Raw genomic sequence first — 15,039 nt, 5'->3', positions numbered from 1 at the left:
TGCTGTCTTTGGACTTGATAAAATACAGTGGACCAACACCAGCAGACGACATGGCTCCCCAAGTCATTATTGACTGTGAAAACTTCAGACCGGACCTCATGCAACTTAGATTCTGTGCCTCTACAGTCATCCTACAGACTCTGGTACCTTGATTTTCAAATGAAATGCAAAAATTACTTTCATCTGAAAAGAGGACTTTGGACCAATGAGGAACAGTCCAGTCCTTTTTCTCCTTAGCCCAGGTAAGAAGCTTCTGATGTCTGGTTCAGGTGTGGCTTGACACAAGGAATGCGACAGTTGTAGCTCATGTCCTGGATACGTCTGTCTGTGGTGGCTCTTGAAGCACTGACACCAGCCGTAGTCCACTCCTTGTGAATCTCCCCCGAATTTTTGAATGGCCTTTGCTTCACAATCCCCTCAAAGCTGTGGTTATCCCTGCTGCTTGTGCACATTTTTCTACCATACTTTTTTCCTTCGACTCAACTTTCAGTTAATATGCTTGAATACAGCACTCTGAACAGACAGCTTCTTTTTAAACTCTTTATTTCAAATCGTTTTCATTGAGGTTTTAAAGAAAGAATATAACAAATGATTGCGGATGCAGCCACTTGCAAAACAGATGTAACAAGTGGAACAGTAAAAATACTCATAGTATATGAATGTACACATAAATATTGCATATGGAAATCAGGTAGGGTCAAGGAATTGTTGCAGATATCAACAGTGAAGAATGCAAAACAAGCATTGACATAAAGCAAGGTGGTATAATTTCTGTGCTAAGGAGAACATGTGGGAGAGCTATAATGTAGGAAGGTACTAGAGGAGAGTTGAGGTGCGGTAGGAGGTATACCGTACCAGTCTATCCATGGTTTCCAATGCTTTTCACAAAGAGGGAAAGGAGGAGGATCTAAGAGCTAGGAGGCGTTTATATTGACAGTTTAGCTGAACTTGGATGAGCACTTCAGAGGGATTGGGAGAGGAAGAGCTGTGCCAGTGTCTTGCTATGACGAGTTTAGCAGTAATCAATATGGGTGAGACTATTGTCCTAATTGAAGGTGGAAAGGAGTCAATTCCCAGTAGTAAGATAGCTAGAGCTGGGTACGGTGATACAGTAACTTTGCTGATGTCAGCTATTACGGAGAACATTTTGTTCCAAAAACTGGTAAGTGACTTACATGACCAAAATATGTGGAAGAGGGTACCTTGCTGGCCGCAGTCTCTCCAGCACATTGGAGATTGAGATGGATAGTAACTTTCTAGTATGTGTGGGGTCCAATACCAACGCGTTAGTAATTTTTGGGAGGTTTCCCAATGATTTACACAGTGGGAGGATTGATACCCATATTTCAAAGCATTTGACCATTGCTGTAACCAGAACTCTTTTTTAAGATCAGATTCCCAAGCCAATGGGGGGGGGGGGGGGTCTTAACCAACTGACATTTCTTTTGTAAAAGGGAGTAGAGCAAAGTAATACCTTTAGTGTGGGTTTGTGCCCGAGTAAGGTGATTCCATGCTAGAAAGTCAACTTTGATGGATGGAGGTGGGAATTTTTTCAGAAAGGAGGCTATACGTGAGTGGACGAAGAGCGAGGACCTAGGAAGGCCATGGCGAGAGGCCAGAAGGCCGAAAGGCGTGAGCAGGTTGCCAGTGAATAGGTCGTCAACCCAGGTGATACCCACTTCCACAAACGAGTGGAGGCATAGATTGGGGATCAGGGCTTCTAAAAGCTGTAAACGCAGTCTAATGGAGGTGCTGGTAGGGGTAGAGTTAGACTGAAGAATAAGTGATCTCCATGCCAGAATGGAGGCCTGGGCAGGAGGTGGAAGGTTAAGTAGATTAAGCTGTCTCCATTAGTCCGCTAAGGGTAAAGAAGATAGTTCTGGTGTATGGGAGCAGGCTGTTTCTAGGCTAACCCAACACGAGGACTTCGTATTGGCGAAACACGAGGACTTCGTGTTGGCGAACTAATGAGGCATTTGTTCCAGTGGGGGGCCGTGTAGTAGTCACCTATGTCAGGGAGACCCAGGCCACCTGCTCGTCTGTGGCAGATAAGGTGTATAGGCCCATTGGCCTATTTTCCCCTGCCAGAGGAATTAAGACATTTGGAAATGTTGTTCAGGTGGGACAGTTTAAGCGGGATCGGGAGGGTCCTAAAGAGGTATAAGATTTTTGGGAGTATCAACATTTTAAAGATCCCCATCTGTTTGTTTTATACTGGTCACTACTAGGCTACCAGATTGTTGCTTAGTCATGTGGGAGAGTAGGTGACTAGACTGGTTGCCCTGTTTGAAATGTTTTTTGCTGTGAGTAAAAGAGCTTGTGTGTAGTAATAGCCAACATATGTTCAGCGCATGCACGGGTTGAGACTTCCCATCTTGCCCGTGTGAAGGCAGAAGGGAAGTGAGAAATTCAGCTTCTGCCGTACGGCATGCTCTCACCAACTCTTCAGTGTCCTGGTGGGCAGAACGTTTAATGTAGAGATAATGGATATAAGGGCTCCTCTCAAGTAAGCCTTAAGGCCCCATTCACACTAGTGCAACTTGTCCCGCGATTTTGGACCGCAAAATCGCATGACAAGTCGTTTTCCATTATTTTTAATGAGCCCCGTTCATATCAGTGGGTTTTGAAGTCGCACCGACTTCAAAGTAGTTCCTGCACTACTTTGCCACGATTTTAATGCGTTTTGAGGCATATAGCCTTGCCATTGCTTTCAAAATCGCGCCGCAAAATCGCGGCAAAGTTGCGTCGCATAAGTGTGAAAGAAGCCTAAGGGTGTTCCAAAAAATCGAGTCCCTATAGGGACGGTGGGCCTCCAAAAACACCTGTAATTGTTCGGGAATTCTATTTTGAAACCCTACCAGGAATAGCCAGAATGGATGAGCTTTCCAAGATTGCCTTGTGCCAGGAGTGCCCATTTTAGGAGCTAATACAAGTTGCGAGTGGTCTGCGACACCTGGGGTAAGGTAGGAAATGGATAATACTCTAGGGACAATTTTATCATTGCCTAGCGCTAAGTCTATTCTAGACAGACACCCCCTACCTGGAATAGCCTACGAGTAGGCACGTGTGAGGAGGTTAGAGATGCGCCTTAAGTTTTGCCAGCCAAATTCTTTTACCAGTAAATTAATTGTAGGAGGGTGATGTGCACGGAGAGGTGGTCCATGCCTATCCATGAGGGGATCTAAAAGAAGATTAAAATCTCCCATACATAAGAAGACTGCAGCTTTGGGGAAGGAGCTTGTGAATACAACTGCCTCCTTAATATGCAGCGTAGCTGGTGGAGGATTATATATTCCCAAAATAACGAATTGCATGTCATACACCTAGGCCCTTATAAACACATATCCCCCTGCTGGGGTCAACTTTCATTTGATGCCATTCCCAGGGGACAGAGCGGTGCACCATTACCGAGACCCCTCTGGAGTATGCAGAGTAATATGAGTGGGCCGACCATTGGAGCCATAATTTACGTAAGTGATTAAGGATTTCAGACACCAAGTGTGTCTCCTGTAGACATATAATTTGGGCTTTGGATTGTGCCATTATGGAAAATACCTGGGACTGCTTATGTGTTGTACCCAGGCCCCTGATTTTCCAAGTTAAAAAATTACATAGCGTGACCATTGTGTCGGTAAAGAAATATTGTAAACTCCAGAGAGGGTATGGAACCAATCCGGCACAGCCATATCCATAACCAGGAATACCAGGCACAGCCATATCCATAACCAGGAATACCACGTAGGGAATAGCATCTATGAGAACGTCTTTGATTTGTACACACCAAATAACGTAACTATAAACATTTGACAAAATCGTTCTCAGGTTAACCTGAGGAACATTCCATGGGGCATTGCCTGCACACAGAATCTGCATATGTGAAGGCAATTTGTGGGTACAACTGCCTTTCAAAGTCCCTTGTTAATAGAGGTGTGCGACAGTAAGAACGAGTAAGGGACAACTAAAACAAGATCACCATCTTGAGCTTTGCAAATACTGATTAACGCCGACATGCACAAAGGAAGCAAGTCCATGAGGTGACCACTATTTCCAGACCTAAATAGGTGCAGAGAACCGATGCTTGACCAGACGCTAACAGCAATCTCCAAGGAAACTTTCTTCCACAATATGAGGGTGATGAGCAACTCTGGTGCAATTGCAAAGTTTTGTCTCTGTGCAGTTCTGTGCACCTATTTGGTTTAAAGTGCAGGAACATTTCCAATAGAGCATGAAATGCATAGTAGACAGATAGTAATGCACCAGCAATTTAAACACACCTGCAAGGATATAGTTATTGTAACGACCTGGTAAGTATCATCTGAATATATCTGAAGCCTAGTCCTGAATTATGGAGGACGTCCTTAAGAACGGAGCCAATCTTGGGCTGAATCAGGTGTGGTGAAGAAGAGAACTTTGCCTTCATCCACTACCAGCAGCTGTGCCGGGTTGGCCATTGAGTAGATAATTTGGCGGTCTCTCAGCTTCGTTTTAATATCTGTAAAAGAAGCTCTTTGTTTTTGCAGCTCGATCGAAAAATCAGGAAAAAATTAAACGTGTGAGTTCTCATATTAAATGGGGCCCTTCTGCCTGGCTTTGCGGACTATTAAATATTGATCTTTGCAATTTAGCAGGCGGGCCAGGAGAGGTTTCGGTGGTGCACCTGGTAGAGGGGGTTTCGCAAGCACTCTGTGGGCTCTTTCTACAGCAACAGCTGCAGAGAATGTGGCAACAGGGATTTACCCAAGTTTCAACAAAATCCCCAGGGTTTTGGCCTTCGCAGCCTCTCAGGTGAGCCACTATCCTGACGTTGTATGGTCTCAGCCTATTCTCCAGGTCATCAGCCTTCTGGTACCAGAAGGAAATCGTTTTTTCCAGCTGCAGTGACTCGGCTAGGGAAGGGGGTGAAGTCATCCACTAGTGCAAAGGTTCTATGTTCTGTCTCTGTGACCCGTTCCCTGATTTGCTGAACATCTTGCCTTAGTAAGGCCTATGTCCAGTTTAATTTCTTCCATCTTACCAGTCAAGTATGTGCTGTAGGTAACGATGGCAGCTAGGAGCTGAGAATGGACCAGTTCCAGGGTTATCTTGGTTGGTTTCTCAGAAGCAGTGCTCGGTCTCTGGGGGCAGTGCACTGCCACATCATGTGTGGAGGGCCCCGCCTGCCATCTTGCTTCTCAGGGCGTGCAAATTCTTTCAGGCGTTCGGTCGATGTAGAATTCCAATCCTTGCTCATATCAATGGCCTGGTGAGCAGGCTCTCCCGTGAGCCAGTTAGGGTAGCGGGAGCAGCTGTTGGTATGCAGGATACTGAAGCATTCTAGTGGCGGCTGGCAGAGAGCTGCTCAGTAACATCCAGTCATCTTGGTGGTAGCCACACCCCCCTTGTCTACAGTCAGATTTTTTTAGCAATGGCCTTTTCGGACTTACCCTCCTTGTGGAGGGTTGTCAATGACTGTCTTCTGGACAACTGTCAAGTCAGTAGTCTTCCCCATGATTGTGTAATCTACTGAACCAGCTGAGAGACCATTTAAAGGTTTAGGGAACGTTTACAGGTGTTTTGTGTCAATAAGCAGATTCGATTGTGACACCATGAGTCTACAATATTGAACTTTTTCAAAATATTCTAAATTTCCGAGATACTGTATTTTGTTTTTTTTTTTTTTTTAGCTATAAGCCATAATAATCAAAGTTATTGGAAAGAAATGGAATAGATCACTCTGTTTAATGAATCTATATAATATAATATACGAGTTTCCATTTTTAAACTGAATTTCTGAACTAAATTAACTTTTTGATGATATCATTTTTTTAGATATACCTGTAACTCCTGGGGAGATTTACTTTCACTTCCTGTCCACAGCCAAACTGGAAGTAAGAGGAAATCCATGCGAATTAAAGGAATCCATGGGGACCCACAGGAACTAGTGCCCCCATTGGAATATTTCCCCCCTATTACATTGTTGGGGACAACACAAAACTTGGGATTTCCTTTTACTTTCAATGAGAATGGTAAACAGGACAAAGAGGATGCAGCTCCCTAATAGGGGCACAAAAAGCAATAAAAACTGATAGGGTCTAATCCATTACCAATCTACTCAAAACTAAAGAAAAAGTTTTGAATTAAGTCATAATTAAAAAAAAAAAAAAAAAAAAAAACAACTAATAGAGCCACAAAATAGATTGACTGGGAGGCTGCAATATTTTACATTTTACCTCTAGGGTTTAGACATACTTTAATAATTAAATATTTCCCCTCTCCATCTATGTGCTGCTGATCTCTGCAGATCATATTAGCAGTGAGTATACTGTCAGATCACAATGTCAAGCATGAGGTAACATGCATTATGTGGATTTAGTCTGCCCACTGAAAACTCTGGCTGCCCTAGAAGGCTTTTCTAAAGCCCTGTCACTCGACTGACCCAATTCCCTATGATGGGCTCAGCCTGGTGGGAAAGCTGTTTGTTTCATTTTGATAACTTCCTACCTTTGCCACCTGAGGTCGTCCAAAGCAAGCAGCATAATGTAGTGAAGATGACCTTTGCCCCCTATTCACATCTGCTCCTCGCTCACACAGAAACTCCACCTATGAATAGCATTCACAGAGTTACAACCAGTGGTATACTATAAGCTAACAATTTTTTTAAAGAAAATGCTCACCATCTCCTGAGTGCCAAAAGCAGAGGCCCAATTCAAAAGGGTCTGGCCAACATCATCCATGAAATTTACTTCAAATGCTGACAAATAAGTAAACAAAAAGGTTAGAAGCCGCAATAGGATTTTATTGTAATCATCATAAAGTTATTTTCTTGCAGTTCATTGAGAGACACAAGAAGTCTTTCCCTCTCAGTTATACTGGTACCTACAGAAGGTTTGAACACTGGCAAAGAAAAAGACTGTATGCAGCCCAGGGTAGTTCAAAACAGCCCACCCCGTCTGCAGGGTGAGCAACATAGCAAATAAATAATGCTAGCAGGCCCAAGAAAAAAAAAAAAAAAAAAAAACAGAAGTGGGGAATATATATATATATATATATATATATATATATATATATATATATATATATATATATATATATATATATATATACATACACACACACACACACACACACACACACACACACCCCCTTCTGTTTTTTTTTTTAATTAAAAAAGTCATTGCTCTGTCCCAGTTGGAAAAGGACACGTAGCCCAGTGGCTAACTGCAGAGTTCCCCAGGAAAGGGGCTGGTACTGCAGAGTAGCGCCAGGAAGCTGCTGGGTACTGGGTGGCAGTGGGTAAACCAGTGTAAAGCAAAACAATTTGGAGAAGCAGCTAGGAGTTCCTGACTTGGCGGGTGATGTCATACACTGACACTGCTATGGGCGTAGCTACAAATTTCAGGACTGTATGCGCCCCTTTGCCAAGCCTATGTATAACAGGAAAGGAGGCATATATAGAGAGCACCAAGTAGCAGATCGGCTCAGAACAGGAACATGAATAAGTGGCACTTAGAAAAGATGCACAAAGCAAAAATCCACTTGCTGAAGATACAGGGAGTGTGTGTATACATACATACTTTTTTTTTTTTACAAAAATACAAAACATAAATAAGTAAACATAAAAAGTATGTGTAGAAAAAAGAGAGAAAATCGGAAAGGCACACTAATCATTGAATCCTTTTAGGAAAAGTGAATGTGTACAGTACATAAAAATTGTATCAACCTAAAACAACATGTATAAAACCGAAAAAAAACTGATAAATTATTTAAAATATATGTAACCTGACAAAAAAGTATTACAGAATATGGAGGTCTATTATAGGTACTGGAACCCTATTAGATTACTGTATTGACTTCTTCGTCTTCATTTACACCTGATGGCACCAATGTATTGAGATAAATAGCCTACAGGTCTTCTGCTCAGAGTATGTTCAAACGTTCAACCTTGGAGCAATTGCTGGGTACGTTCTAAATAATTCTTACCTGTAGACCTGTGGTCAACTGTCCATGTACTTTATTAAAGCGTCTAAGGACACTTACATACTGCTTTGCTCAATGGCACAGAGATACTAGCCAAATCTGACTCTCAATGTTGTAATCGTTAACCCATATACAAGTCACATGGGTGCGTAAGGCAATGTACCACAAATTTGGTGGCGTAATTAAAAAAAGATGAAGATGGAAAATACTTGGCATGAATACCATTTGCCCTGAAAGATTTTTTGCCATGGTCTACAAATTTGAATGTATGATGTATGCATTTTCGACACTGGAACATACTCCCCAATTAGCTGAAAAAAATTCCCCAAAGCAAGAGGAGTTTTAATAGATATTTTTGAGTTTGTTGGGAGCTAAAAATAAAGGAATCTTAATATTACGTGCTCAATCGTAGGCAAATTTTGGTGTTTTGGGAAAAAATGGACCCTAGTATTGGCTCTTGTAAAAGGATACTCCAATGTGAAGTAAAATTAAATTTTTGTTTAGGAATGTTACTTTGCTCTATGTAGTCTGTATCAACAGAGCAGTTTTTTGCAGAACTGATGAAATTGGCTTTTGAGGAAGTTTTGTTTCCACCTACAGGGGCAGCAACTACTAGAGCGGATATAGTAATTCCCTTACTGTCGCCTTAAAATTATTTTTTTGGGACACTGGGGAACCTAGCTCTAGATCCAAGAAAAAAAGGGAAAAATCATCAACCACATGTGTGATCGATAACCCATAACTATTGGTATTGCAATTTTCAATACTGTATTGCAAAATTTAGCGGAGATGGGTGGAATCACTGATTTAAGATAGCTCTAGTACCAGTGAGTCCCGGTTCACATTTGTGCGATGCGGGAATGCTGCGGATATACAGCGTGTTCCCGCATCGCATCCGCACCCCTGGCAGTTTACACTGCCATATGCGATACGCTGGGGGTGTCAAAAGTTAATGACACACCCAGATCAGCTCGCAGTGCGATCTGAAAGTTAGCACAGAATCGGATTGCACTAGTGTGAACCACCATGCGAACAGATTCTGGTGCTGACCCAAAAAAAGGGTCCTGTGCGTGTTAGGTGCGATTGCGGTGCGAATTCAGCCATACAAACTGTATGGCTGAATTTGCACCGCACAGAGATCGCATGTAATTTTAGGAGCAGTGTGCTCCGAATTATATGTGATCTCTGTGATCGCACAAATGTGAACCCGCAATGACTGAAGGAAGAAATCAAAATATTGGGAGAGTCCATTAGTGACACTGCCCATAGAGGGTTCCTTCAGTGGGTTTTTATGTACCTTTGAGAGATAACTAAAAAAAAAAAAAAAGCTAGCGTTTGATAAAATTCTCTCCCAAAATACACTGACCCTTTTTATTAATCACACAAGTGATCCTAAAGCCCCGTACACACGTGCCGAACGATCGGCCGTCTTTTGTCCGGTGCTGTCCTGTCGGTTGAAAAGTGCTAAAGACTGCACACAAATTTTGTCGGCCAACAACAGCCAACTGCAGAAGTGATGTCATGTGATGGTTAACTTTCCGTGTGTTTTTTCTTCTCTGAGCATGTCCAGTCTTGCTCATCTGCTGTTAGTCGGCCGAATTCTGTACTGACTGGCGAACAATCGGCCGTGCTGGTGACGGCCAACAAAAATTTTATAGCCTGCACACCTGATTCTGTCCGGCCGAAAAGTCGCAGTCGGTTGTCGGAAGCATCATACTAACAAGCCGACAATCGGCCGATCGTTCGGCGGCCGAATATTTACGGCCGACAATCGCTACGTGTGTACGGGCCTTTACTCTCATACAAAATCTTCAAGCCAGTCTTTGATACAGTCATCTGCAGGAGGCCTACCAGACAATAACCAGTGCCTCAATCATGTAATCAGATTTGTTCAGTACCAAAAGAAGGTAGGATTAACCACTTCCCTACTGCTGGATGTTATATGATAACCTGGGCTTTAAGTGGGGATATCTGAATAATGCCTGCAGCTGCAGGCATTGTTCAGATATACTTTTTTTTTTAGATGGCGATTCCCTGCACCGTAAGAACAATCATAGCGGCTGTTCAACCCGGCCTATCAATATTGCTGTGATCTCGGCTGGATAGCCGAGATCTTTTTTCTTTTTTTTATGTCAGGCTCTGCAGCCTGTAGGAGAGATCTGAGGTCTTATTGACCCCAGTTTTCTCCGTAAAGAGGACCTGTCATGCACTATTTCTATTATAAGGGATGTTTACATTCATTGTAATAGGAATAAGTCCCAGTTCACACTTCTGCGATGCGGGAACGCTGCGAATATGCAGCGTGTTCACGCATCGCATCCGTGCCTCTGGCAGTTCACACTGCCATATGTGATACGCAGGGGGTGTCAATTAAAAGTTAACGACACCCCCAGTTGAGATTGCATATCGCAGTGCGATCTGCAAGTTTGCACCGAATCTGATCACACTAGTGTGAACCACCATGCGATCCGATTCTGCTGCGGATAAAAAAAAAAAAAAAAAAAGGGTCCTGTGCGTGTTTAGCGCGGATGCGGTGCGAATTCAGCCATACAAACTACATGGCTGAAATTTGCACCGCAAAGACATTGCATGTAATTTAGGAGCAGTGCACTCCGAATTACATGCGATCGAACAAAAAAAACGTAAGTGCTCCCATCCCCACGTGCTGGCAAGCAGAAGCGAACGCGTGCTTTTGTCGTGGCCACATATGTAAACAGCATTCAATCCATACATGTGAGGTATCGCCGCGAACGTTACAGTGAGAGCAACAATTCTAACCCTGGACCTCCACTGTAACCCTAATCTGGTAACCTGGTAAAAAATTTTTAAAGCATTGCCTAAGGAGATTTCTAAGTACCAAAGTTTGGCGTCATTCCACGTGTGCGCAATTTTAAAGTGTGACGTTTGGTATCTATTTACTCGGCGTAACATCATCTTTCACATTATACAAAAAATTGGGCAAACTTTACTGTTTTGTTTTTAATTCATAAAATTTTTTTCCAAAAAAAAAAATGCGTTCGAAAGATATATGCGCAAGTACCCTGTGACATAAAAAGTTGCAATGACTGCCATTTTATTCCCTAGCGTCTCTGCTAAAAAAAAAATATATATATATATATATATATATATATATATATATATATATATATATATATATATATATATATAATGTTTGGGGGTTCTGAGTAATCCATACCGGGCACTCCGCTCCTACATGAATTTAGTAAATAAAGATTTGGGCCTGAAATAAGTGTGTTAAAAATAGGCAGAGTACGAAGGGTCAAAATTTCTGGATCAACATCACCATTCTCCCACAGGTGTTGCTTTAACATACCATTAGTGGCAATTTCTTGTTAATCAAAGGTAATATCTGTGGGAGTGGTGTCTGTAATACTAGTTGAGCATGTATTATGTGGATATTTTAATCGCTGTAAAACTTTTTAACAGTAACATTTCTGATGAAACTATTACAGTCTTTTAAAAAAAAATATAAGGGATATGTGTTGCCTATTTTGCAGCAAAAATTTTTATATATTAAATTTTGTAACTCTACACTAGTAATCTGTAAATTATTTTAAAGAGTCGCTTATGGAGATTTTTAAGTATCGTAGTTTGTTGCCTTTCCACGAGCGTGAACAAACTTGAAGCATGACAGGTTAGGCATCTATTTATTCGAAATATTATATATTCGAAATATTATTATATTGTACCAAAACATTGGGTTATATATTGTGTTCTTTTGCAATAAAATTCTTGAAAATTTATTTTTCCCCAAAAATTGAGTTTATTAAAAATCTGCCGCACAAATATCGTTAAACATAAAAAAAAATTGCAACGACTGCAATTTTATTCTGTAAGACCCTTGCTAAAATATAAATATATTATAAATATATTATATATATATATATATATATATATATATATATATAAATTTTAGCAAAGGCCCTACAGAATAAAAAAAGAAATCTATGTAAATTATGTTTGGGGCTCTAAGTGACCTTCTAGCAAAAAAATACAGATTTTTACATGTAAACAGTGTGTCAGAATAGGCCTGGTCTTCAAATCGTTAATCTAATAGGGTTCCAGCATCTTTCATAGAAATTTTTATTGTAATAATCTTTTGTTAGGTTCCATACATTTTAGGTTAATACATTTTTTTATATATACTTTTCCGGTAAGGGTTCAAGAATTAATATACCTACAATACATTATTTTTATACACATAGAATTTTTATGTTGTCCCATATATTATAGATTTTTCCTTTTTTTTTTTTTATTACATACGTTTACATACAATACACACTGCTCAAAAAACTTAAAGGAACACTTTTAAATCAGTATAGCATCAATTCAATTAAACTCCTGGGATATTGATCTGGTCAGTTAAGTAGCAGAGGGTGTTGTTAATTAGTTTCAGCTGCTTTGGTGTTATTAAAATTAACAGGGGCACTAGATGGGCAACAATTAGACGACCCCCAAAACAGAATGGTTTTACAGGTGGAGGCTACTGACATTTTTTCCCTACTCATCTTTTCTGACTGTTTTTCATTAGTTTTTCATTTGGCTAGGGTCAGTGTCACTACTGGTAGCATGAGGAGATACCAGGACCCTATAGAGGTTGCACAGGCATTACAACTCCTCCAGGATGGCACATCAATACGTGCCATTGCCAGAAGGTTTGCGGTGTCTCCCACCACAGTCTCAAGAGCATGGAGGAGATTTTAGGAGACAGGCAGTTACTCTCGGAAAGCTGGATAGGGCCCGTAGAAGGTCCTTAACCCATCAGCAGGACCAGTATCTGCTCCTTTGTGCAAGGAGGAACAGGATGAGAACTGCCAGAGTCCTACAAAATGACCTCCAGCAGGTTTTCCATTGAACACTAGAATTGGCAGGTCCGCCACTGGTGCCCTGCGCTTTTCAAAGATGAGAGCAGGTTCACCGAGCACATGTGACAGACGTGAAAGGGTCTGAGGAAGCCGTGGAGAACGTTGTGCTGCCTTTAACATTGTTCAGCATGATCAGTTTGGTGGTGGGTCAGTAATGGTCTGGGGAGGCATATCCGTGGAGGGACGCACAGACCTCTACAGGCTAGACAATGGCACCCTGACTGCCATTAGTTAATGGGATGAAATCTTTGGACCCATTGTCAGACCCTACGCTGGTGTAGTGAGTCCTGGGATCCTCCTGGTTCACGACAATGACCGGCCTCATGCTGCGAGAGAATGCAGCCAGTTCCTTGAGGATGAAGGAATTGATACCATTGAATGACCCCCACGCTCACCTGACCTAAATCCAACCGAACACCTCTGGGACATGTTTTGGTCCATCTGACGCCAACAGGTTACACCTCAGTCTGTTCAGGAGCTCAGTGATGCCCTGGTGGTCCAGATCTGGGAGGAAATACCCCAGAACACCATCCCTCGTCCCAAAAAGGAGCATGCCCCAACATTGTCAGGCATGCATACAAGCACATGGGGGCCATACAAACTACTGAGTACCATTTTGTGTTGCTACAATGAAATTTCAGCAAAATGGACTAGCCTGCTGCATCATTTTTTCACTTTGATTTTCGGGGTGTCTTTGAATTCAGCCCTCATTAGGTTGATATTCTTCATTTCCATTAAATGATGTGGCACCCTTTCGTTCCACATTACCCAGTCCATATTAGTAACTATATCCAGCATGAAACTTTTCCTATGCAGAAATGATGTGTTTTCAAAGCATTCCTTTCATTTTTTTGAGCAGGGTGTATACTTATATAGTATAGATATGTGTCGTACTCCCTTTAACATCGGCAAGTGGATTTTTGCTTTTTAATTGGGAGTAAATCTTGGGGGATTTGGACCTGGAAGTTATGGAAGCAGAGTATCGGAAAGGACTTTTCTTCACATCCAGCGAGCGTTGGTCCTTTCCAGACTGTGCCTTAAGCTGGCCATACACTAGCCAAAAAATCGTTCCAACTAATTTTCGAAAAACGAAAAATCGTCCGTGAGAGCAGACAATCGTGCCATCATGTAACAAATTTATTATGATAAATCGTTCAATGGACATAAATTAATCTGTTTTTAGTTCAGTTTGTCACATATGCCTAGTGCAAACAGTTTGGGCGAGAAACACATTCACCTTTCAATTTATCATTAGTTCGGCAGAATTTTCCAAACGGTTCCTTCGATTTTTCGACTCTAAAAAGTTAAAACCGATTTTCTATTTGTGCCCATTAACTGGACGAAAAATGAACGAACGGACCAAATGAGAGATCTTCGAACGATTTTTCGGCTAGTGTATGGCCAGCATTAGGTTTCTCAGCCAGCATTAGCATCCTTGATGATGGTATCTAGAGTGGATCTGATAAAGAGGTTTTCAAAAGTCATGTGTAACAGGCCCTTTTGAGATGCAGATTGTGCTCTCCAACACTTGCATGACATGTATTCTGCATGGGAAATGATAATTTGACTGATGAGGGAGATGAGCAGGGAAACTTCCAGCAGCTAGTCACAACTATAGCTTACGTCAAAAACGATTTGCTCCAAACATTCTATGATCAAGGGATCAACAACAGTAGAAACAAGATTCCTTTTTACAACCTTTGACACATTGGACAATGACTGGCAAAGCAAATCACAGCTAAGGCAGGATGAAAGTAGAACCTGCCAGGAAAATGGCCTTCTAAAAAAAGTCTAACTGCTTATTGCTAGGATGCTTCCAGAAGAAATGTGCTTCCTCCATCGGAATAGTGATCAATAGCCATAAAGTCATAAGTGACAGTCACTAAAACTTACCACACCTGACCGAGCGATAGAGGGGACTCCGAAAATGGGATAGACTCAAGAAGCAAGGGAAATCTTGGTTCCAGGCTGTAGATGTCAGACGCATTAATGGGTACACCTCCAGAGCCATTTGCAGAGTGTGAGCTGGGGGCATCTGGTACAGTAAGACTGTCCTCCCTGCGTCTAGAATCAGACGTATTGCAACAGCGTGATGGTTAGGCAATATAAGGGTACGTGGCAAGGCCTCTTACTTACAAAATCCAAAAACAGCTGTTAAAATGTAAGGACCAAAGAATGGAGCTCCATGTGACTCTTT

The 15,039-nt window shown here is 41.7% G+C and overlaps 1 protein-coding gene across 2 annotated transcripts in view; it reads right to left on the bottom strand.

The window, feature by feature from the left end:
- Window positions 1-15,039, bottom strand: part of HECTD1 (HECT domain E3 ubiquitin protein ligase 1) — a 321,546-nt gene that overhangs the window by 199,555 nt on the left and 106,952 nt on the right. For both annotated transcript variants that reach the window (XM_082275332.1, XM_082275333.1), the window contains exons 7-8: window positions 6,654-6,730; window positions 6,481-6,579 (exon numbers count right to left, since the gene is read on the bottom strand). In XM_082275332.1, the coding sequence (XP_082131458.1) occupies window positions 6,481-6,579; window positions 6,654-6,730 (176 nt within the window). The remainder of the gene's footprint in view (window positions 1-6,480; window positions 6,580-6,653; window positions 6,731-15,039) is intronic.

The sequence above is a fragment of the Pelophylax lessonae genome (assembly GCF_965119305.1).
Source record: "Pelophylax lessonae genome assembly, chromosome: 13".
Taxonomy (NCBI): domain Eukaryota; kingdom Metazoa; phylum Chordata; class Amphibia; order Anura; family Ranidae; genus Pelophylax; species Pelophylax lessonae.
Note: the sequence above shows the minus strand (reverse complement) of the source record. Positions and strands in the feature narration are given on the sequence as shown.